The following is a 25,731-nucleotide window of genomic DNA, read 5'->3' as shown; positions in this document are numbered from 1 at the left end:
GGGCCTTCTGGAAAGTCACAGTATGTAGGCAGGCAGGAGGCTTGCTCACACCCGTTCTCTGCTTTCCATACTTTGATCAGTCCCCGCTCGTCCACGGTGACAACCAGTTGCGGCCGAGGGTAAGTCACCAAATTCACCAGAGCTGCAGGCTGTAGAGGGCTCGACAGATCTCCGTGCCCTAGGCAACAACAAAATTAATGTAACAACTCACATAGGGCCCATTTATTTCCTAAACACTTATTATTTTCATTCATTCGACCATTACCCAGTGCACACTGGGGACATGTAGGTGTAAAGGATATGATCCCCATCCTCACAGGCTGCACAGCATGGTAGGGACCACAACACAGAAGCAATGTTCCACCATAGAGGAGACAGGTGTGTCCTGGAGGAGAGCAGTGGCTGAGCGTGGGTGTTGAGACTGCCTGGGGTTGGTGCCATTGCAGGGGGATTGAGGGTGTGGTCCTTCATGTGCACTGGGCACAGGATGTCTGAAGCACTCCCAGTGGTTACTTATGGCTCAACTGAAGAAGGCTGGGCAGGGAGGCAGGACCCAACACTACCCACCCTGCCCGGGATCTGGGCTGTGCTTGGGACCTAGGCTGTGCTGGGGACCTGGGCTGTACTCAGGACCTGGGCTTTGCAGGGCTGCATAAAGTGAACTTCCACGTGGAACGTCTCACTTGGTCCCCAAGGAACCCAGGTTTACAGATAAGCTAATTCAGCCTTGTGGTTGTAAACAGTTTCTGTTGCATATCTGCAACTGCCCTGCTCAGAACATGCCCTTCCCAGTGGTGTACCCAGCAGTGCCACTGCGGGCCAGGCCTGGCAAAGGCCCATGCCCTGTCACGACCATTAGCACAGAGGAAAATGACTGGTCCGAGATGGGCTGATTCCCAGATACATGGTCTCTCCCAGGATTCTGAAAGCTAGAACAGCGAGGTAAAGAGCCTGGGTCCAGCAGGCCCATGGCACATTAGGACAGGGCGTCAGAGAACCAATCCTCTAATTGCTGTTTCTGAGTTTCTCAGAGTTGCCACATGGGGTTTCTTTCCAGTTTGGAGTTATTACGGTTCTTTTTCTATCAGGTGTTATCATGTTAGCATGATCTTTTTCCAATCATGATATCCCAGTATTCTTCCATTCTTTTCTTTCTTCCCCCTCACATCAACAAATCAACAGTTGATTTCTGTTGCTTAAACAGCTAACAAGACTATTACTAGTAGGAACCCGGCACCGGTGACTGTGTCATGTCAACTAGGTCTCGGAGAATACACATTATTCACCAGTGGCTAGTAGTATGGAAGTGGGCAAAGAAGCAGTGAAACTCCCCTTCCCATTTCAGAATAGAAAGTAGCAACCAGGGGAACAGAGCACAGAAACAGGCTACATACTGCATGACTCCAACAAAATGATTGAGCTTTTTAAAAATAAAATAAGATTGGAGATGTGTTCACAAAGAGGATTAAGGTTGGGAAGCCAGGCAGAATGGGTGCAGAGGGGTCTAGCCCTGTCTAACAGTCCCACACTGTGAACAACGGACCACACTAGAGTTCATCAAACCACAGCCTGCAGCCAAACCCAGCCCACTAACCATTTTTGTATTTTCGTTAAAAAAAAAAAAATCAAAGAATATTTCATGACACATGAAAAAAACAAGAAACTCACATGTGAGTGTCCATAAGTACAGTTTTATTGGAACACAGCCACTCCCTTTTTGTTTACTTGTTGTCTACAGCTGCTTCTGCATTTCAGCCACATAGTTAAGTAGTTGCAACAGGACCATGTGGTCTGCAAAGCCTCAAATATTTGCTCTCTGGCCCTTTACAGAAAAGGTCTGCCACCCCAGCACCAAAGCTCTTTATGTTCAAGTCAAGACCTTTTTGTTTTGGCAACTATGGAACCTCCCAGCCTTCAGGTCTTCTTCCTGCCCAAGAGCCCCTCATCTAAGCCTGTGTGGTCTCATGTCCACAGCCTAAGGTGGGTTTCTTTCAGGGCAACACAACTGCAATGAAACAGAAACCAGACACCTGCACCCATCAGTCACCAGAGACCTTCACTTGAAATTATAATGTCAAACATCACTGTATATGAGGAAAATAAAGCACGTGGAAGAGAAAAAAAACATGATAAACAAATGAAAAACTGACCATGGAGGAAAGACATATGATGCAAATAACTGTATCCTTTAAACAACAAAAAAGAGCAATCCGAGAATATGAAAATGGATAGGAAAGCTTCTTAACAATTAGTACCAACCAAGTCCAAAATATTAATCAAGTTATCGAGGTTTTAACACTTAAGTTTGCAAGTGGGGTGAGTAAAAGCTGCATTATCTGGGCAAAACCACCCAGAGGCTGGCATTGGCTCCAATGTGGACATCACAGAACTGGGCATGGCAGCTGTCATCCCCTTGCATAAACAGCCTCCATCAGGCACTGCAAAAATGCCCATCTCCCTGAGGCAGGACAGCAGAGAGTCAAGGGCATTTGCGATCAATCAGACTCAAGTCTGAAGTGTGACCTGGCACAGCGACTGAGCCTCCTGCAGCTCAGATTTCTCATCTGTACAATGGGGCTCCCACTCCTCACCTCACAAGTTGGCTGTGATGGTTAAAGAGAATAAAGGCAAAGGGCCTCGCTAAGACTGAGGACATAGCAGCATCTGGTCACTTCTCATCCTGGCCCCCTCCTGGACAGCTCACCTCTTGCAGATCCCAGGCACACACGGTGCCATCTGACGACACGGTGCACACCACGGACTTCTCCTGCCCATCAAACCAGTACTCTTTGGTTGAGATGTAGGCCAGGTCATCTATCTCTCCTGAAAGAGAACACAGACTTGCCTTAAGCACACACATGGATGCCTGGGATGTGAACATTCAACTTGGTGAAGGGGAGGCAGGCAAGTCATTCCTCTTCTCTCTCAGGAGCATGACAGGTGCTGATTCTGGGGACAGTGGTGGACAGAAAGAGCTGGGACTTCAGACTTACAATTTGGGTATCATACCCAGGACTGCCTACCACCCACCAGCCATGTTACTGTGAACAACAGTTACAACATCCTTATCTCTTAGTTTCTGTTTCTTTCTACTCTGAAATAGATGTAATGATCTCTGTGAGGATCAAATGATAACATAGGTATAGAACAGGTATAGAACATAGCAGGGTATGTCCTCATTATGTGGCATTTTCCAACTAATTGGCTGAAAAACCAAATCCCTAGAGATCTGACCAGGGAAAGAGTGGGAATGCACAGAGTTACCACCTTCCCCACCCCGTACCTTTGTGCCCAGCAATGGCTTTGCAGATAAAGTCCTTCTCTGGCCACCCAGATTCCATTCGGAACTCCAGCTCGGATCAGCAGAGATAGTACTGTGTCCATGTCTGTGTGCCCAGGGTCGTCTGGGAGGCTTTACAGGAGGACCAGCGTCTCAGACACAGCTGCCTGAAACAAAGACCCACAGTCCCAGGCAGAACAGGAGTGTTTTGGCATCAATAGGCCTAGCTTTGATTCCCAGCTTCACCATCTACTAGCTTGGACAACTCACTTTGCCTATGTAGGCCTCAGTTTCCTCCACTGTTAAATGGGGATAATGATATGACACTGAACGAGTGCTCACCACATGTCAGGAATAGGTGCTTTTCGTGTTTCCAGTCAATCTATATAACAACCCCATAAGGTCGGTCCTCATCTCCATTTTAGACATGAGAGAGAGGTTAAACAACTAACCCAGGGTCATGCAGCCTTGGTCATGCAACTGGAACTCAAGAGTCTGCATTTTTTTGAAGCCGCCAACTATTGTTGAACTGTCTATTTCTCCCTTCAATTTTGTCAGCCCTTCATGCATTTTGTTGCTTTGTTATTAGGTCCATATACATTTATAATTTTTAGATCTTCTTGATGGATTGATCTGTTTATTATTATAAAATACCCTTCTTTGTCCCTAGTAACACTTTTTGTCTTAAAGTCTGTTTTGTCTGATATTAGCATAGTCATTCTAGCTCTCTCTTGGTTGCTGTTTGCATGGTATATGTTTCCATTCTATTATTTTCAACCTGTATCTTTGAATCTAAAGTGTGTCTATTGTAGGCAGCATATACTTGGATATTTTTAATCCCTTCTGCCAATCTCTGCCTTTTCATTGGAGTGTTTAATCCATATATATTTAATACAACTACTGATAAGATAGGATTTACATATGTCATTTTGCTTATTTCTATGCATTTTTCCTTCTATTCCTCTATTACTGCCTTCTTTTGTATTAAGTATTTTCTTGTGTCCTATTGCTTTGTCATTTCTTCAACTGTATATTCTTTTAGTTCTTAGTGGTTGCCTTGGGGATTACTGGATAAAAATCTTAATTTATGACAATCTAGTTTTGATTAATATCAACTTAATAGTATCAAAAAACTTAGCTCCTGTGTAGCTCCATTTTATACCCCTCTCATTCATGCGGTTATTGTCATACAGATTACATCTTCATACATTATGTACCCAATGGAGAGTCACAATTATTGTTTTATGCAGTTGTCCTTTAAATCACATAGGAAAAAAGGAGTTACAAACAAAAGAATTCATTTATGTTGCCTTTTATATACACCCATATGGTTACTTTACTGATGCTACTTCTTCACATGGATTCAAGTTCCTGTCTAATGTCCTTTCATATCAATCTGAAAGACTCTCTTTAGTATTTTTTGTAGGGCAAGTCTACTAGCAACAAATTCTCAGAGCTTTTGTTAATCTGGGAATGTCTTAATTTTCTCCTTCATTTTGCTAGATATAGAATTATTTATTTATTTATTTATTTATAATCAGTCATCAATTTTATACACATCAGTGTATACATGTCAATCCCAATCACCCAACTCAGCACACCACCATCCCCACCCCACAGCGGTTTTCCCCCCTTGGTGTCCATACGTTTGTTCTCTACATCTGTGTCTCAACTTCTGCCCTGCAAACCGGTTCATCTGTACCATTTTTCTAGGTTCCACATACATGCGTTAATATACGATATTTGTTTTTCTCTTTCTGACTTACTTCACTCTGTATGACAGTCTCTAGATCCATCCACGTCTCAACAAATGACTCAATTTCGCTCCTTTTTATGGCTGAGTAATATTCCATTGTATACATGTACCACATCTTCTTTATCCATTTGTCTGTCGATGGGCATTTAGGTTGGTTCCATGACCTGGCTATTGTAAATAGTGCTGCAATGCACATTGGGGTGCATGTGTCTTTTTGAATTATGGTTTTCTCTGGGTATATGCCCAGTAGTGGGATTGCTGGATCATATGGTAATTCTATCTTTAGTTTTTTAAGGAACCTCCATATTGTTCTCCATAGTGGCTGCATCAATTTACCTTCCCACCAACAGTGCAAGAGGGTTCCCTTTTCTCCACACCCTCTCCAGCATTTGTTGTTTGTAGATTTTCTGATGATGCCCATTCTAACTGGTGTGAGTTGATACCTCATTGTAGTTTTGATTTGCATTTCTCTAATAATTAGTGATGTTGAGCAGCTTTTCATGTGCTTCTTGTCCATCTGTATGTCTTCTTTGGAGAAATGTCTATTTAGGTCTTCTGCCCATTTTTCGATTGGGTTGTTTGTTTCTTTAATATTGAGCTGAATGAGCTGTTTATATATTTTGGAGATTAACCCTTTGTCCGTTGATTCGTTTGCAAATATTTTCTCCCATTCTGAGGGTTGCCTTTTCGTCTTGTTTATGGTTTCCTTTGCTGTGCAAAAAAAAAAAAAAGAAACAGAGCTGGAGGAATCAGACTCCCTGACTTCAGACTATACTACAAAGCTACAGTAATCAAGACAATATGGTACTGGCACAAAAACAGAAACATAGATCAATGGAACAAGATAGAAAGCCCAGAGATAAACCCACGCACCTATGGACAACTAATTTATGACAAAGGAGGCAAAGATATACAATGGAGAAAAGACAGTCTCTTCAATAAGTGGTGCTAGGAAAACTGGACAGCTACATGTAAAAGAAGGAAATTAGAATACTCCCTAACACCATACACAAAAATAAACTCAAAATGGATTCGAGACCTAAATGTAAGACCGGACACTATAAAACTCTTAGAGGAAAACATAGGAAGAACACTCTTTGACATAAATCACAGCAAGATCTTTTTTGATCCACCTCCTAGAGTAATGGAAATAAAAACAAAAATAAACAAATGGGACCTAATGAAACGTCAAAGCTTTTGCACAGCAAAGGATATAGAATTCTTGATGACAATCTTTTTCTTCCCACACCTTCAACATATCAGCCCACTCCTTTTTGGGCTCCATGGTTTTTTATGAGAAATCAACCATTAATCTCATTGGGGTTGTCCCATACATGATGAGTTGCTTCTCTCTTGATGCTTTCAAGATTCTGTCTTTGGCTTTCAAGTTGGATTATAATGTGTCTCGACATGGAACTCTTTTGACTTTATCCTACTTGCAGCTCACTGAGCTTCTGGATGTGTAAATTAACATTTTTCATCAAATTTGGGAAGTTTTCAGCCGTATCTTTAAATACTTTCTACTTTCTTTCTCCTCTCATCTGGAACTCCCTATTATGTGTTGCTTGCATGCTTGATGGTGTCCCACAGGTCTCTTAGGCACTATTCATTTTTCTTCATCTTTAGCTTCATTGCGTTCCTCAGACTGGATAATCTCAACTGACCTATATTCCAGTTTACTGATTCTTTCTTCTGCCTGCTCAAATCTGCTCTTGAATTTTTAATTTGATATTGTACTTTCCTACTCCATAATTTCTGTTTAGTTATTTTTTTATACTTTCTCTTTATTAATATTCTCTATTAAATGAGACACTGTTCTCATACTTCCCCTTAGTTCTTTTCACGTGGTTTCCTCTAGTTCTTTGCACATACTAAAATAGTTGATTTAAAGTCTTTGTCTAGTAGGTCTGATGCCTGGGCTTCCTTGGGGACAGTCTTTATTGTTTGCTTTGTTTCCTGCATATTAGCGACACTTTATTTCTTTGCATGACTTATAACTTCTGTTGAAAACTGAACATTTTAAATAACATAATGTAGAACTCTGGAAATCTGATTCCACCCCACCCCCGGGTTGTTATTATTGTTGTTGTTATTTTTTGTTTGTTTAGTGAAGTAACTCTGAAAAGTTTCTGAAGTAACTCTGAAAGTCTGTATTCTTTGTTATGTAGGGCCACTTATGTCTCTGCTCAGTTAAATTAATGTGCAGTAATGAGAGGACAGAGATTTCCTAAATTTCTGGAACCACTAAGTTTCCTAGTCATTGCCAAAGGCTCTATGTGCAGGTTGGGGCATGTGTTCAACACTCAGCCAGGCAGTTAACTTCTCTGCCTTAGTCTTCACTTCCTGCTTCCACAGAACCTCAAGGTTAACCAGAGGTAAAAGTTTAGAGCCCTTTTATATCTTCCCTGAGTTAGCACACAGCCCTGCACAAGCACTTGGCCTTCTAGATTCCTAGGAATGTATTGGAGCTTTCCAAAACCCCTAAGGACATCACATTCCCAGCTTTTCCTTTTAAACTCTTTGGTTAGCCTATTGTTTCCTTAACTATCATTCATCAACTCTGATTAAAGACTAATTAAAAAGTTAATCAATTCTCTTTAGTTGTTTTGACAAATGCCCCAAGGTAAAGGTTTTTCACATTGGGTGAACTCCAAGCAAGGTAAAATAAAGACAGCTTACACGTGAGCTCTTCCAGGAAACACCAGACAGGTCGAACAATGACAATTCTTTGGGAATAAGGCTTTGAAGAATCTCTCATCCCATTCTTACCCTTCCAGTGACTGCGGCTCCTGCTTTCACTGTGATTGTGAACTGTTGGTATTCAAGGCTAACACAAAGCTGGAAGGTTGTTATGGGAACAGGGCAAGTGAACACTTGCTGCTCTTACTGAGAATAAGCCATTTTTTTCTTGAATAAACATTTCCCAGACTACTGTAAGTCTCTGGTTAATTTCCAGAGTTCTGTAAAAGTTGATTTTGACAATTTATGCCAGTTTTCTCATTGCTTTTACGGAAGAGAAATTTTTCAGAAGTCATTAATCCACCATTTTCCAAGAGTCTGCATCCTTAACTTGTATGTATCAATAACTACTGTCAATTCTATGATAGCAACTCGCTTATAAGGTTGTTGAAGATAAAACATTAGCTCATCCACACTATGGAGAATACTGAATCCCCACCTAGTCTGTGGACCTCAAAGTGAGTAAGACATGGTCCTTGCCCTATGAGTACTCGCAGCTGGTGGTTAGGAGGAAAAGTAAAACTAAAATTCTGGAGAGAAATGCTAAGTTTCAGAAGGGGCAGCCTATGGTGCCATGGGAGTAAAACACAAGGAGAGTGAACATCTGGGAGAGGATTAGGGAGGCCCCATGGACAAAGGCTTTCAAAATTTACAGTCACCAGAGTTGATACAGCATCAGAGGACTCCAGTCATATCTCACAGAGGAGAAAAATGAGGCTGGGCGGGAAACAAGTAGCTCACAGCCCATGGTCCCAATAAGTACAACGCAAAGAGTTTCTCTCCATTCAAAGCCTGTACACTCACCGAGCACCTATGTGTCAGGCTCTGTACTAGGCCCTAGTGACCTTCTAACACACTGTGAAGGATCCAGTGCTTATGTTGGATATGGGTTTTCCTGTACCCACTGAAACCCTGTTCCTTCTACCAGAAGTAGCATACTCACAGCCTGCAGGCAGAATGGGCATCCAGATTACCTTGTCTGGCCTGCATAGGATTGGCCTATGTGAACTAGCTGCCAATACTTAAAAATCGAGAGATTTCACATACTAATTAGGTAAAAGAAGAAGATCTAACTATACTGAAATCAAATTCTCACCTGGAAAAATTTATCTGGGGCCACACAGAATGGTACTCTTCAGACAAGAATGAGCTTTCAGGGAATTCCCTGGTGGTCCAGTGGTTAGGACTCTGCGCTTTCACTGCTGAGGGCCTGGGTTCTATCCCTGGTCGGGGAGGTAGGATCCTGCAAGCCGCATGGCACAGCCAAAAAAAAAAAAAAAAAGAATGAGCTTTCAGCTCCACCACGGCCTTCACCATCCCTTTTATCTCTTGGACTAAGAGGCTGAGTATCAGCTGCCTCATATCATCATTCTTATGTTGTTGACTTTCTTTTAGTTGAAATAATCAGAAAGGGAAATTTCTTGTACCCATATCTCAACCTAAACAGTGTGAAAATAAAAGCTAGACTAAGAAGATAATGTGGTTTAAGAAAAAGGGGGGGATAACATTTCTTTGTGGAAGTGAAGTCTATTTCTACATATTTAAGGCCATTATACATCAAACCATAAGTAGGAACCATGACCAATATTCAGAAGAAATAAAACCAAGTGATTTGACCAAAAAAAGGGCAGACTGTCAACATGGCTAAAGTGTGCACATGAGTAAAGTATGAGATAAGCCTCTGAAATACAAGGATGTATCAAGTGAAAAAACACCATGGCACCAAAACCTTTCAGATAGCAATTAACAGCAAAACAATCTACTGTACACAAACCAAAAAAAAAATTTGTACCTTAAACAAAAGCAAATATTTGCAATTTTCCTTTTAACCAAAAATCTAACACATAGTGTGTGAAAGAGATGGCAGAATTTAAAAGGTCATGAAGCATTTTAAAGAAGTAACTTGCAGTGTTTTAAATTAGAATTATAGAGTACATATTAAAAACATATGACCGGTTAACCATGTTCATTTACTGTGTCCGTAAGAGTTCCTATGGGCCTGGAGAGTTTTGGGGCCTAGTACCCATGACAGGTACAACATTAGAAATGACACGTGCATGTCACGATGCTCCTGGAATGCTGTTGCAGTTGTCCCAGTTCCAGAAACATAAACCCAGTGTTTTTTATATGAACATAGGTCAAGGATACCATCCCAAAGAATGACTGTATGCTAAAAAGAGTTTAGCACCAAAAACTATAAAATAGTAATGAACCGAAAACCCATTCGTGACTTGGCTTGCAGACAGCTGAAGAATCTGCTTGAGGAACCTGGAGGTACACACAATATGGTAACACATGCATACATGTGGGGGTTAGGTGATAAGCTGCTCAAGAGATTTTTTGAACTGCTGAAAGAAATATATTACTTATGTTACTCAAAGGGAAATTCCTACCCCAGCTTATCAGTAAAGATGAGAACAAAGACTAGGGTTTAGGGTTGGCATCCTACCCATTCCAACTGTGAGAACTGCCCTCCAAGGGCTTCCACAAATAGTTACACCAATCTATGAGTCAACTCATTTATTTCTAGTGACACAGTGTCTTTGAGAATCACATTTGGCAAGACATTCTCTTGTCCACTTATCTACAGAGAAATCAGTTTCCAGAATTGAATGTTCTATCTAGAGTACATTCCCCAAATTGTAGAGATAAAGACTGAAATCCAATAAAAGTTCCCTTACTTCAAAATTGACTAGAGATTAACATCATTTTTCTAATTAATATTATTAGCAATAAAAAAAATGAATAAAAAGCAACAAACAGAACAGTGCTGTATGATACTGAAAAATAAATATGGCAAGATTGGCATTCCACAATTCTCAAATATATCAATTCACAGTTATTCTAAAAATAAAAACCGTCAAGCAAAGATTCCCTCCATGTTTGGAGGAAACTTCATGTGAACAGTTGTTTTCCATCAGGAAAGACTAAAACTAAATATAGCTCCTAGTTGATAAGTCAAGGCTATATAGTCTGTCCTATATTCTGCAAGAGGCAGAAGATCTGACACTTACCTCTTGGGACAAAAGAAAAGATGTCAGGTTCCAAAGGAGGAATGAACAGAAAAGAAAAATTTAATAATTTAATGATTAAAATATTTTTTATTTTCTACTTTTAATTTTTTGAATTTTATTTAAGTTCTCATATCAAACATGCTTATATAACTATGTTGTTACACCAAAGTTGAAATCAAATAAAAGTGGTTTATTTGTCTATTGATTTGTCTATCAGCCAGCTGCATTCAATTTGCTGTACATTTCTGCCCCTGAGTTTGGTACCCCCACCTACATCAACCTCCACTTGATTAACAAAATCGCTTATATTTCAATATACTATAAAAAAAGTCTCACACCCCCAACTAGGGAGGAGTTTCCTGCTGGTAAGGGCTGTGGATTGTCCCTTCTTGTCTACTTAACAGAAACGCAGTGAGTGCTGAAAAGTACACCCCTCTCTCCTTTGAGGGATACTCTCCTGAGCAGGCCTGGCTCTTCCTCCACTCACCTCCACAGTTCCTTGGTCCTTGAAGCCTCATTCCAGACCTAGAAGAGTATCTGGTCAGTCAACATGCAATTAGTGCCTAGCCTGCCAGGCCCTGTGGAGGGCACAGAGAGCTAAATGAGACCCAGTGCTTGCACTCAAGAACACTCACCCTGGGGAGTTAGAGACAAATTCAGACCATCAAATAAAACACACCAAATAATGAATGACAAAGGAGAGAATGACCAACTCAGTTGGAGCCAAGGGGTTCAGAAGTAACTACTGATCAACTCCTGAAGGATGAGTAGTTATCCTCTAAGAAAACGGCTGAAGCATTTCAGGGAGAGAAAGATCCGCTTGGGCAAAGATTCAGAAGTATGAAAAAGATGATGAGTAAGTTGCCTTAATCAGAACATAGAGAAAGGAGCTGGAGACAGGCTTAGACCAACTCTTGGAAGTCAGAAGGGCAAAAACAGTGAGAAGTCACTTGAGAACTGTGAATGGAAGAGTGGCAAGTCAAACTGTGTTTTAGGCTGCTATGAGAAGGAAGGACTTGGAGACTTCCCTGGTGGTCCAATGGTTAAGAATCCGCCTTCCAATGCAGGGGGCATGGGTTGGATACCTGGTCGAGGAACTAAGATCCCACATGCTGGGGCAACTAAGCCCATGCACGCTCTAGAGCCCATGCGCCACAACTAGAGAGCCCGTGCACCGCAATGAGAGATCCCACGTGCCACAACAAAGATCCCGTGTGCCGCAACTAAGACCCGATGCAGCAAAATAAATAAATAAATATTAAAAAAAAAAAAAGACTCTGAGCTTCCACTGTAGGGGGCACGGGTTGGATCCTTGGTTGGGGAACTAAGATCCTGTAAGCCACGTGGTAGGGCCAATTAAAAAAAAAAGAGAGAGAGAAGGAAGGACTGGAAATGAGGGCAGAGCAGCAGGACCCATAAGAAGGCTGCTGCAATGGAGTAAATTAAGGCTCTGGCTAAAGGGATGTCCCAGAGATGCCAAGGTGGAGGAACAGAACTGCTACCTGGGGAGGACACACAGGCCGTATTCCCACAAACTGCTCTCTGCAGAAGTATCTGGAAGAGGCTCAGGTGGCCCTGGGAAGGGACCACAGTACCCTGCCTCCCCCTCCCTCAGGCCCACACCTGCATCCTGGAACTTCTTGGCCTCTCCAGCTGGGCCACCCTGGGTCCTGGAGCCTATACAGCTTCAGTAGAAACCACTCTGGAGCTTTCTGTGGCCCAGACCTACTGAGGGTCCCAGCCAGATACATGGCTTTCCAGGCCCGGGCAGAAATAACAACCACCCTGTCTGAGCCCAGGTTCCTACTTCCACAGCCCTCACTCACCCGAGATCAAAGTTTCTCAGTCCTTAAGAAATCTTTTTGGCTAGTAGGAATGTAAAGTTGATATTTTGCAGTAATCAAACCAGGTAAGAAGATTTCCGCATTCTTTTTTTCTATAGTTCCCAGTTCAAAACCCAACTGAGATGTTCTTACTTCCCTAACATAAAATTATAATATGTAATATAACCTGCAAAATGGGTGTTACCCACCTTGGAGAATGCCTCTGTTAGATGCTGATCTTCATGATGACACTGTGAGGCAGGGTTTATTGACCTCATTTTACCTAACAGGGAAACCAGAACCTGGAGAAGTTGCTGCTATCAAAGGGTAAAAGGCACCTCCCTTTCAAAATCTGCTGGGAGACTACCTGGGAGACCTCAGCCAATGCAATCACGGCACGATACTCACTTTCCCTATTGGTAAAAATGGGGATAACAACCCAGTATTTTACTTGATACATTTAAGTTATAATTACACAATTCAGGTAAGGGTCTGTTTATTAATCTTTTTGTAAAATGATATAATAATGTAATTTAAAAGTAAAGAAATTCATTTACTCAACAAACATTTACTTAAGAGTACACTAAATATCAAGCCATACGCTGAGTGTATACACACAGTGATCATACAGTGGTTATACACACAGTGATGCAAGAGACAAAAGAATGAGCGGGGGTGGGGGGAAGCAAACATTTAACAAGCACAGTATGTGATCATTTAGTCACAGTTGTGCTGAGTAAGAGCACAGAGGAGGAAGAGCTCGGAACACAACAGGGGCAGAAGCGCAGATCAGACTAACGCACTAAACAGGCACTTAGGGAGCACAGCCAGTACAGGAGTTCGACTGGCTGGGAAGGGACAGGCGGAGCCCGCAGGAGGAGGTGCCACTCACAGGGAGGGCACGGCTTTCCAGGCAGGCCCCAGAAGGGAAATTCCAGAATATTCCAGAAGAGGTGGGATCCCTAGGCCAATCTTAGGGGTGAACCCTGTTCACAGGTGCCCAGTGCAAGCCAACCGTGCAGGGGCTCTGGACACACCGACAGACGGAGGAACAGAGGGATAAGAGGTTTTCAGAGCAACCCCTTCATAGGTCGCCGAGGTCGCCACCCCGGGGGCCAAGAGCGTCCTCTGCAGATCGCGGATTCAGGGCCGTCCGACGCCCCCTCCCAGATTTGGGAAACGGAGGCTCCGAGGGGACGGGCCGACCATGGACACGCCAGTGACCAGGAGCCCAGCCCTGCCTCCCGCCTGGGACAGGACGCGCTACCTTATCCACCTGGGCGACGCAGAGCATGTCTCGGGCATCCAAGAAGGAGAAGACGTGCAGCAGCTCGGGCAAACCCATCTGCGGCTCCACGGCGCCAGCCCCCGTGGTTGCCTGGGTCGGGCTACGCCTTCGCTGCGCTTCCGCCCCCGCAGGCCGAGCCCCGCCCGCTCGCTTCATCCTCGCCCTGCCTCCGCGCTTCCGTTGGGAACACCCACTTCTACTAATCCGCTCACCGGCCCTGCTTCTACTTGGCCTTAGACTGGCTTCTAACCCTTGTCCTGACATTCGCTGAGACCCTCGCCCACCCCCTTATACTGACATTCATCCTTGTTCTGACCTTCGCCCTGACCCTCACGCGGGACCTTGTGGTGCCCCTGAACCCAGCACCTCCCGAGCCCTTGCCCTGGTGCTGGCCCTTATCCAGACCTTGACCCTCTTCCTTAACCTCGCCCTAATCATCACCCTTGATTTCATTAGCATCTGACATCTACCATACTCCTGTCCCTACCCTCACCTGACCCTGACTCACCCTAATGCACACCTTCATCCTGAGCTTTGCCCTAGCCCCGACCCTGGCCTTCACAATCACCTTCAGAATGACCCTCAGCCTCCGTCTTACACTGGCACTGGCCCTTGCCCAAGCCCTGGCTCTAACCTGGTACTTCCCTCATCATGGCCCCTGCCTGGGCTCTCACCCTACCTAGCCTTAGCCCCAACCCTGGACCTCACCCTGGTTTTGGTCGTGGCCCTGGCCAAGATCAGATCAGAGTTAGTGTAAGGGTGAAGGTCATGATCAAGCTCAATGTCAGAGCAGCCAGGGTCACAGTCAGGATGAGGGTAAGATCAGAGACAGAGTGATGAAGATCAGAATCAGAGTGAGGGTGAGTGTCCAGTTCAAGGTAAAATTCTATGTCAGGTTAAGGATCAAGATAAGAGAATGGTCAGGGTCATGGTGTCAGAATCAGGTTCAAGGACAAGATCACTATGAGGGAAATTTTAGATCCAGGGTTAGGTTCAAGATCAAGTTCAAGATCAGTGTGAGAGCCAAGGTTAGGATCAGGTTGAGGCTCCATTAGAGAGGATCAGTGAGAGGATGAATGTCAGGATTAGGATGATGGTTACTGTCAGGGTGAAAGTAAGATTGAAAGTTGGATTCAAGTTGACAGTGGATGTCCAGTTCCGTGTAGGATTCAGGGTCAAGGTGAGGGTGAGGTTGATGTTCAGGATTAGAGTCAGTGTCAGGTTCAGGGTCAAGATCAATGTGAGGTAATGTCAGGGTCAGGGTGAGCATGATGTTCATTGTGAAGGTCAAGGTCAATTAAAAGTCAAGGTGGGTCCCTTTTCCATTGCTGCTGGAAGGAATTAAGTCCTCCTCCTCCAACTCACCCTCCTCCCAACCCCCATTACATTGGCCCAATCTGCATAATCCAGGATACTCTTTCCATCTCAAAGTCTGTACCCTTTAATCACATTTGCCAAGTCCCTTTTGTGTGTAAGCCAATGTATTCATAGGTTAGGACATGGGCATCTTTGGTGGGCGTGGGGGGGACATTATTCTGCTTACCACAGAGGGTCAGAGTTTGGTTTATAGTCAAAATCAAGTTCAAGGTTAAGTTTCAAAGTGAGGATGGGTCAAGATGAAGGTGACGATCAGGCTGAGGACGAGTCATCATAATAATGAAAGTCAGTGTCAGTGTGAAGTTCAATTTCAGGGTCAGGGTCTAGATCAGGTACAAGGTCATGATGGGATTAGGGTGTCAATGGTGACAGCCAAGTGTGAGTCCATGTTCTGTGTGAGGCTCAGCATTAGGATGAGGACCCAGGTCAGGATGAAATTGAGGTCTAGGTCAAGATGAGGGTCAGGATCAGGATCATGGTCAGGCTTGGGGTGCAGACTAGTTTCAGCTTGAGTGTACAGTGTAGTTCAGCATCAAGGCACAAGTTCAAGGGCAGGGTGTGTCAGTATGATGGTCCTTGTCAAGGTGAGGATTCAGTCTAGGGGCAGAGTGAAGTTGAGGGTCAGAATCAGATTGAAGGTGGTGAGTATCTCATTTATCACAGTATTCACAATCAGTGTGAGAGAAGCTGTCATTGTCAAAGATAAGTCAAGTTCAGGGCAAGTGTAAGGGACATGTTAACGGTCAGGATCAGGATCATAATGAGCATCAAGGTAAGAGGAATGTCAATTAGAGACTCAGGGTTAAGGTTAAGATGAGAGCCAAGTTCATGGACAAGGTTTAGTTCTAGGTCAAACGGGGTCAGAGTTTGGGTGAGGGTCAGAGTCAATGCCAAGATCAAAGCCAGGCATGGGTGGGGAAGGGGCTGGCAAAGAATTGGGTGAGGGTGAGAGTCAGTGTATATGTCAGGGTCAGGGTGATAGGGTCAGGTTAAGTGTAAGGTTTAAGGTAAAGGTGAGGGTCAATGTCAGGGTGGAGTAAGCTTTAGAGTCTTTGTGAGCGGAACTGGCTGAGGGTCAGTGGTCAGGGTTTGGGTACAGACTTGCATTCATACAAAGGTGAGGGACACCAGAAACTGAGCTAGACTGAAGCTTAGAGTCTACAAATGGTGGCTGGACAAACAGGCAGAGGCCAGATCCTTAAAACATCTTTAAAGACATATGGGACACTCAGACTCTTCCCTGAAAGCAACAACTGGAGTTTACTGTGCTTTGCCCTCTAAGAGATTGGAGGGCAGTGACTGTGGCACTGTTAGTCACCTCTGTGACTGCAGTGCTTACAGAATTTTAGCCACATGAGCACAAAATGAATATTTTAAGAATACAAGATTGCTAAGAATAAGTTTCTCTGATTTATCTGTTTTTATCTGTGAACCAATACCACATTGCTTATTTATTACAGCCCTATGATAGTCTTGGTATCTGATAGGGTAAGTCCTTTCATCATTTTTTGCCTTTTCTTCTGCTTCTGCCTCCTCTTAACCCTTTCATTTCCGCATATATTTTAGAATTGGCTTACCAAATTATTTAATAAGAAAAACAAGAGCCAGTTCAGATTGTATTGGGATTTACTGAATTAACAAATGAGTTCCAGGAATGTCTGTCTTCTTATTTGCCCAGTATCTCTGAGTAAAGAGGAGGCCCATGTGGTCCAGGCTCACCCGTATCCTGAGGGTGATGTTGGTAAACCAGCTCAAGGTGTGGAGGGTCACTTATTGGGTCCCCAACTTGAGCCATTCCTGGGTCCTGATTGCTGCCAACTCACCTCCAAAAGGGAGCTCTGTCACATGAAGCAGCTAGCAATCCCCCAAGACTAAAGTCGCCATGAATGGGGCCGCTTTCCCAGTGACCACAGAGAAGCAAGGGCCAGGGGATGATGCTACCTCAGCCACTTCCCTCAACTGGAAAGGAAGAGGGGCAAACGTCACGCAGAACTACCGGGCGTTTTCATAATAAATCTCAAAAGTGAACTAGTGTCTAATGTCTCTGAGAACAAAATCAAACCACACTTTCCTTCCCGCTTGGATTTCCGACATGAGGACATCTTACACTCAGCGCTCCCCCAAATGGCTCTACCAGGACTGTCCCTGACCAGGAAGGCAGCAACTAGAGAACCAGCCCCATGGCAGGCATGGCAGCGGAACTCACTGCCTCCTTCCGATGGATCTGTTACCAGCAACAGATGGGAGGCCGACAGCACAGGCCGAGGGTCCCCTCTGCTGAGGCTGGATGGCCTGGCCAGGAGCAGGACCACTGTGGTCGAATCAGGCCGGAGCAGAAGAACAAGAGGCCTGGCTTGTCCTGGGGAGGGAAGTGGGGGACACGCCGGTGGGGCCTGGCCCAACGTCTCAGCCCTCCAGGATGAAGGGCCGAATCAGCTCCGGGTTCAACAGCGACTCCTCGAGAGGCCGGTCCACGTGGAAGTCATGGACGTGGGGGGGTCCTGGGGGAGCCTTGAGGGCAGGTCCCCCTGGGCGCTGAGGAATCGGCAGCTCCGAGGGGTGGGCAGGCAGGGGAGCTGTGAAGAAGTACTGGTGCAGGAGGGCCTGAGGGTAGCAAGCGAGGGGCAGCAAAAGGAAACTGGTCACCTCCCCGTCCCAGCTTCAGCCACTTCCCTCCGAGGAGGAGATGTGAACATTGCCCTGGAGAGGATTTTTCCTTCATCTGCTCATCGTTCAGGTGACTCCAACACCTCGGAGTGCTCACTGTTTGCGCACTGCTCCAGAGACAGGAGATGCAGCGGTAAACAGAACAAAGAGCTCTGCCTTCAAGTTTTCCACATAGTGAGGGGTGGGGGTAATAAACACGATAAAGAAGTAAGACAAACAGTGCATCAAATGATTAGTGCTGTGGGAAAGAGAAAGTATGAGGGGGGGATGAGGAATACTGGAGGGGCTGCAGGCCTGAAGAATGGTGAAGGGAGGCCCCTGGGAGGTGGCGCTCAAGCAGAGACCTGAAAGGTGAATGAGTGAGGCCTAGGGACAGAAATGCACAGACCCCCAGGACATGGAGAAGCCCTGGGGCCCGAGGGGAGTGAGCAAGGGGAATGGGAGCTGGCAGAGTCACAGAGGTGATGGCCCCAAATGTGTGATGGCTGTGGGCCACTAGAACCTGGCTTCTCCTCTGAGGGAGCCCCAGGAGGGCCCTGCAGGCAAGGATGCGACAGCCTACCTGGACAAGGTCCCTCTCTCTGCCACGTGGAGGAAAGACTAAATGGGCAGGAGAAGCAGATTCTGGGAGGCAATGGGGGGGGGGGGCGCTTAGAATGGGGGCAGCAGCAGGCGGCTGAGAGGTGGTCAGTTGGCCTCAGTATACTCTGAAGGTGCTGCTGACATGGGAACTCGCCAGGGGCATGTGTAAACACACACTGCTAGTGCTGAGGGCAGGGAGGGGAGGCTGCCATGAGGCCAGATGGACAGATACACCCGACAGAGGCCCTCACACCATCAGCCATCAGCCCATGGTCCTCCCCTCCTCCCCTGCCTTCCACCACAACCCACCCCTCCTGGGTCCTCCTCTCCAGGCCTCTGCTCATCATTTCTCTTGGGAAAACAGCTCCCCATGCTTAAACCTGCCCTTCTCCAGGAAGCCTTGCATGACCCCAAAGTCAGTCCCAACATCCCTCCCCTCGGCTCCCACAAACTGACGGCCCTGCCTCACCACAGGGTGGAGACCCCACAGGCACAAGCCACGTCTGTTCACTCTGGATCAGGGTCCAGGACAATGCTCAGCACGTGCCAGATGCTAGTAAATTCTTGTTGAAGGAATGAAGGGACGAAGAAGTGAGTCACCAATAACCCAAGACTCGCTCTTCTGCGACGTGTGCATGCCCTTCTAATGGGCCACCCCTGGCCACCTGCCCTCTAGGGTCCGCTCTAGGGTCCACTCAGGAGAGGCACACCTGCCCTGCACCCTCCTACCCCTGGCTCCAGGGGTTCTGGTCCCAGCCCATCACAGGTTCTGAGAATCTCAACCTGCCTGGTCAAAAGGACACGGACGAGGAGGGTCAGGGCAACGGGTGTCACCCTACCTGAGAGGCTGCAATGCGCTGGCGTGGAGGGTAGAGGAGGAAATGCCCCAGCAGGTCCAAGGCCTGGGGAGAGGCATCGGGCAGCACCTCCTCCAGGGGCACGGGAGCCTGCTTCTTGAAGGAGATCTTGTTGTAGTCAGGCAGGTCCTTGATCTCCTGGAGGAGAAGGGGGTCCATCAGAGCCGGCACCCACCCCGCCAGCCCCCTTAGGTGTCAGTTCTCGCTCCCTGTCACCTACCTGCTCCCATTCACTCATCACTCCCCCATCCATGCACCCCTGCTCACACGTCACTCGTGACATCACGTGCTCACTCAGTCCTTCAGTGCTTCCTCCACATCTCAGGCGCCTGCTCCATGCCCAGCTCGGTTTGGATGCGTGTGTGCTGGGGACGGGTGGGAAGGGATAGGGCTTGGGCCCTGGCCCTCGCACCTCCAGCAGGGCAGGGGTGGAGGAGACCCCACGCTGGGCCAGGACTGAGGTCCGGCAAGTCAAGGAGGCATGGGGCCACGAGAGAGAAGGTGTGGGGCAGGGGAGTCACTAGCTATTGGGGTAATAGAAGCCACCCGCCCCCACCCCTCCCCACTGTAGGCCCCTGCAAACCGGCCAGACTTGAGGACTGGGGGTGCCCAAGATTCGAAGCACACAGCAAAGCTGTTCAATGTCATTCTCCCCTGGGAAAAGGGGGGACCCGTTCAACAGCTCCCCCAGGATGCAGCCCACAGCCCTGCAGATACAGAACCCAAACAACTCAGAGATCTCACACCATGGAAACAGATCTCCCCACACCAGCACCCACACCTCACACTGTGGTCAAGATACCCACAAAGTAGCCTTCAGGCTTCATAGCTAAGGATACAGATCCCCAAACAGTCAAAGACTTCAAGCCTAGAACACAGAGCATATCCCCCTCTCTAAACAGCTCTCAGGCCTCAACTCTGGAACACACATCAACCCCTCAACAGTTCTGAGACTTCTCAGAGCCTCACATTCTGGGACACACTGCCACCTCCTCCCATTCTGGGGCAGACTCCAAAACGGCCCCCAAATCTCAAACTCTTACGCACATACAAATCATCCTACCCCAAATAAAGGTTCAGGGCCTTCATATCCAGGGACCCAGGCCTCTAGATAGCTCAGGAACATTGCATCCTGGGATATCACCCCCTGCATAGCAGCTTAGACGCCCCATGCCTCGGACCACCTCCCCGACCTCAGCCCAGAAGCTTCCTACTGGGACAACCACTCTGATCCCACTTGACCCCTCCCAGCTCAAAACTGTCATGGGGAGGAGCACTGATCCCAAACTCCTCAGAGACACTCTAACCAGGGGAGACACCCCCATGGCAACCTAAAGCTCACAGCAGGAAAACCCCCAAATGGCTTAGAGACCTCAATGCCCAGGAGGAAAAGGTGACCCAACGACCCACACTCCCCCTTGCCCAGCCCATAGGAGTCTCACCACAGGTCGACACCCTGATCATACTGGCGGGCACCATACAGGAGCTCAGGGGCTCGGTACCACCTGTGAGAGGAGGGCAGGTGGTCACAGCCAGGTCACCAGTCTGTCAGGAAGCTGCCTCGGAAGGTCATCCTGGCCCCCACACCAGCCCCAAGAGCACTGTTTGGACAGAAGGTCCAGAAGCATCTCTTCCCAGCAGGAGGGTTGGGGCCTGTCTATTGCCAGGTCCTGCTTGGGAACTGGTCCTCCCTACCTGGTGGCCACCTGGTGCGTGTAGAGACGGCTGCCATCTGGGGAAAAGACCCGGGCCAGGCCAAAGTCCGCTATCTTGAGCTGGCCCGAGGCACTGATAAGCAGGTTGGCTGGTTTCAGGTCCTGAGAGCACCCAAAGAGGCATCAGTTCCTCCAGAGCCCCCAGAGGACCTCGGGACAGGAGGGCTTGGCAGGCTGGGCACCCAGGTCAGCGCAAGACCCGACCTCCTCCAGGGCCCCAGCCCTGGCCTCCTACCCATAGGCCCTGCCCCCTCTGTCCCTTTTCTAACCATGCCCTTCATCAAGGGCTGGCCTACCCACAGCCCAGCCACCACCCCCGTCCCACCCCAGCCCATGCTGGAACTGACCCGATGTACAATGTTGTTGGCATGGCAGAAAGCGACCCCCTTGAGCAGCATCTGCAGGTAGCTCTTGACCTGCGCCTGGGTCAGCGGCCTCTGGGCGTGGCGCACCACCTCAGCCAGATCTGACAGCATGAACTCGAAGGCCAGCACGAAGCCTGCGCCATGCGGGAACACGGCCTTCAGCTGTACCACCTGCAAGCGGGACATCCCGTCAGCCTCCAGACTCACATGGCTCAGACTCTCTCTGGGACCCTCAGCCCTTGCACCAACAGAGGACCAGGCAGGCAGAGATGGTGGCATGAGATCTGAGCTCAGAATCAGGGAGCTTGGTGATCTCTTGCTTCCCTCTCCCAGGAGAAGGCAAGTCCCTACTCTAATGCTCCAGTAAACACTCAGGGAAAAGGAGGTCTAAGAAAGGCGACTTAGGGCAGTGTCTGGTCCCCCACCCAGCCCACGAACTGGAAAATCACCTGGAAACACACACACACACAGGTGATCACAACTCCCAGCACTGGGAGAGCAGGAGACATGTCACATATACTTCCTGAGGGCCCACGAGGTCACAAGGGCAGGCTGCACAGTAGTGAACAGGAGCAAGGGCTGGTGGGTCCCGAAGGACTTGAAGGAGCTCAGGGGACAAATGACCAAACAACAAACGTATAGGGTATTTTGATGAAGATTCTGATGAAGAAAGAAGAGGAGGCATCTGGGAAGGAGCTCTGGGCCAGGGGACAGCAAACACAAGGCCCGGAGGCAAGAACAGGAAGGAGGCTGCTCTGTTCTGCACTCCTGGAGCCTAGACAGTGCTTATCACGGGAGAGACACTTAAGAAGTTGTGAATGAAAAAAGAGGCTGGAGCGGGGTGGAAGCAGATGGTGACAGTTCTTTCAGAGTGAAGAGAAGCCTCTGGAGCTTTTCAAGCCAGGGAGTGGATGATTTCATGTACATTTTTTGACTGTGGAGTGGAGGCAGTGGCGGGGGGGCGGGGGGGCAGGGGAGCCTGCTGTAGTTGTTCTGATGAGAGGTGAGGATGGCCTGGGCCAGGGTAAGATCTGGAGTGTTTTGAACGTAGACTCTTCAGGCCTGCTGATGCACAGGACATGGGACCGTATCACCAGCTTCCTATGGGCCCTCCACCTCTCCCACACACAAGCTGTCAGCAAAGCCCTTTTACTTTCCTCAAAAAACAAGAATGGCCATATTGCTGTTTTTCTGATGTTGAGGGTAGTAGACACTCATTTTACAGATTGGGACAAACAAATACATTCAGATAATACCCAAAATTATAATGAAAAAAACAGCAAAAGAAAAATCCTATAACCTACAGTCAACCTTAGGAGTCTATTCCACCAGACTTTACAAGAGACATGGCACACACAGGCATGTATTCGTATGTATATACAAAATATTTTCATACAAAACCAAGATGACACACGCAGTTTTATAACATGCCTGTGTCACGCAATATATCAAGGACATCTCCAGAGAATAAGAAACAAGTCAGAGTATCACCCACCCTTAGGTGGGTGGACCTACCCTTGTCACTCCCTGGGAAGTTAAGCACATCCTCTACTCAGGACATGGACAAGAGAGAATACCACAAAGAGAATGAAACTGGGTGTGTGAGGTGTCTCTCCTAGTGTGCCCACAGCCCCTCCCAGGCCTGTCACAGCACAAACCACGCCAGATGGGCGCTGTAGCCTTTGGCCATCTCCCCTACCACACTTCAGTTCTCAAGAGCAGGGTAGGGGCTGGTTTCTGTGTTGCCAGTAGCCAGTAGAGGGTAGAGTCTATGGGAGGTCCCAGTGTTAAACCGTCCTGATTCTGCGATCAGACCTGGGCCAAAGCCTCCACAGACAAGCGGAACAAGCTGCGCACCCGTAAGCTGGTGGCTGCGCCTCCTCTCCTGGCCTGAGATAGGGAGAGCCTGAACGTGCCTTGCGGAGCAGAGGACGAAACTCAGAAGGACAATATACATAAAGCAGTTAACCTGGCATGCAGAACATAACAGGAGCTCAATAGGTGGCAATTATCATTATCATCAGAAATCACCAAGTGTTTTGAGAAAAAAGGGATAAGTTAGTGAATGAGCGAACGAGTACGCGAAGAAATAAGCGAGTGAACGAGGGGGAATGAATGAGTGAAGTAATTGGGTGAATGAGGGTGAACAACAAGTGGAGAAGAAAGGGAGTGAGTGAGGGGTGACGAAGCAAATGAGTGAACAGAGTGACTGCAGGACCTCAGAGTGGGAGTGAGTGGAGGAGGGCGGGAACCAGCACCTCAGAACACCAGCCCCACTCACATACTGACTGTCCTCGATCTCCTGCAAGGCCTTGATCTCCCGCAGGGCCTGGTTGGGGATGCCATCCTCCAGCCGCCGCAGGGCCACCTTCTTGAGGGCAACGATCTCTCCAGTCTGTTTGGGACAGGACGCAGACACTGCAGGCCCATCCCCGGCTGGAAAAGGGGATGCGACGCCGAGGCCTGAGGCCCTCGTGGGGGTGGGACGCGCCCCCCACCCCGGGCTGGAGGGAAATCAGGGCCAGCAGGCGCAGCGCTGAGCAAACAGCTCAGAGACATCCACGCCACGCTCCTAGGGGGCACTCGCCCGAAGAAAGCACCGCTGGTTGCTGGACGCCCTCCACTCAAGAGAGCAAAGGAGGCGGGAGCACGCCACGAAAAGCTGCGGGGAGGCAGGAGCCCAAGCGTGGGTCGGGACAACGGGTAGATCTCAATGGAACCGAAGGAGGAAGGGCTGGGTGCTCACCTCCACGTGCTTGGCCTTGAAGACGATGCCGTGCGCGCCCTCCCCAATGCGGCCCAGGATGCAGTACTGCTCCATAGCCCTCTGCCAGACACCCGGACCCTCTGCAATCACAGCCCCTCCCCGGCACCCGTACCTTTCCGCATTAGCCCGCCCTGCCTCCCGCGCCCAGATGCGGCTGCCTAGCAACGGCGCAGGAAAGAGCGCAGAGGCCGGGAGGCCGAAGGCAGCTACAGGCGGCGTCCAGGCCTGTCTGCGCCTTCCCCTAGGCCCTCGCCATCACGCCTCAGTGCGCTTCATTCGGCGGAAATCACCCGTGCGCAGACCGTGCCAGCGGGAGCGAGAGCCTCCGCCGATCCCTCGCGGCACTGCCGGGCGTCACGTGACGAGTGACGCCAGGTTACGCAGAGGGGCGGGGGCATGCAGCCAGCGAGCAAGGCGGAACAGCCTTGGGAGCGGGCTACATAGGCGGGAGCGTGGAGCTGCTCTCCGGGGTGGAGGCGGGGCACTCAGCGAGGCGGGCGGGGCACTCAGCGGGGCGAGCGGGGCACGCGGCGGAGCCGCACAGCCGGGGGCGGGACCGCGGCGCCGAGGGCGTGGCCGAAAGGTGACGGGGCGGGGCCGGCTACTCCGGCAGGCCAGGGTACCCTCGCCCCCATACCTAGAGGTGCAAGCTTCCACCTGTGAGAACCTACAGGTGCCATTTCCACCTATGAGCCCCAAAGCCAATGATGATTGAAGCGAGACGGGTTCGGGTCTGCATTGTGGAGGGAGCGTCAGTTGGCAACATGTAAAGACAACGTTTAAAGAGTAAAAACTCTGCCCCGGAAAGTCCATGTCTAAGGGCTTCTCATGAGGAAACATTTGGAGGAATTTGCAGCCTGAGTGATTTTTAAGAAGTTCATGCCATGAAAGGATGTTGACAAAAAACACAATTAGCTTTTTAAACTTCTGAAAAGGTGCTCAATCGCATACACAATGAGATAAATGTAAAATAATCTACAATTTTCCATCTTTGGGATAGCTAAAGATCTCAGATCTAACAGTCTATTTAATCTTGGAGAGGCAGCAGTGAGTGGTGGCGTAAAGCAAGATCTTAATTCCGTGCCCAGGAATTGAACCTGGGTAGCCTGGATGAAAACCAGGAATCCTAGCCACCACCCCTTGGCTCTTGCCCCCTGTGAAAAATGCATTTCTCCTGGAGGCAAAACTGTAAAAACAGGTACAAAGTTTATTATTAGAGACACAGCACAACAACAACAAGTGGGAGAGCACACAGAGAAACAGTTTGTTTAGTTAAGATAGAAGCAAGGCAGAGATGCACACCTGGAGACAAAGGGTGTGGGTGTCCTCCCTAATGAGGAGGAGCGCGGTAAAGAGGAGGTGAAGTCATTTATATAGGGCAGTTCTTCTGGGTCTTTGTGTACCTTTGGCCAATTATCTGGTTTCCTTTTCCACACCTGACCTGCCCTAGGACCCTCCCCAACGTGCATGCGCAACTTTTTTTCCAAGATGGATTACAGCC

The 25,731-nt window shown here is 48.0% G+C and overlaps 1 protein-coding gene and 1 long non-coding RNA gene across 2 annotated transcripts; both read right to left on the bottom strand.

The window, feature by feature from the left end:
- Positions 1-2,709: 2,709 nt before the first annotated feature.
- LOC137770478 (uncharacterized) lies at positions 2,710-9,146 on the bottom strand. Its single transcript, XR_011075179.1, has 3 exons — positions 8,872-9,146; positions 3,284-3,447; positions 2,710-2,823 (listed from the first exon to the last, which is right to left on the bottom strand). It is a non-coding gene; the product is annotated as an uncharacterized lncRNA (long non-coding RNA).
- A 7,739-nt stretch (positions 9,147-16,885) lies between these two features.
- Positions 16,886-24,619, bottom strand: CDK20 (cyclin dependent kinase 20). Its single transcript, XM_068553155.1, is given in 9 exon segments — positions 16,886-17,737; positions 17,740-17,881; positions 19,366-19,521; positions 19,967-20,090; positions 20,826-20,888; positions 21,079-21,200; positions 21,446-21,634; positions 23,745-23,858; positions 24,210-24,619. Coding segments are annotated over 9 exon segments (1,218 nt in total). The 5' UTR covers positions 24,285-24,619; the 3' UTR covers positions 16,886-17,504.
- Between the last annotated feature and the right edge of the window lie 1,112 nt (positions 24,620-25,731).

Source organism: Eschrichtius robustus, chromosome 10, assembly GCF_028021215.1.
Source record: "Eschrichtius robustus isolate mEscRob2 chromosome 10, mEscRob2.pri, whole genome shotgun sequence".
Taxonomy (NCBI): Eukaryota; Metazoa; Chordata; class Mammalia; order Artiodactyla; family Eschrichtiidae; genus Eschrichtius; species Eschrichtius robustus.
This window is presented reverse-complemented; position numbering and strand designations above follow the sequence as displayed.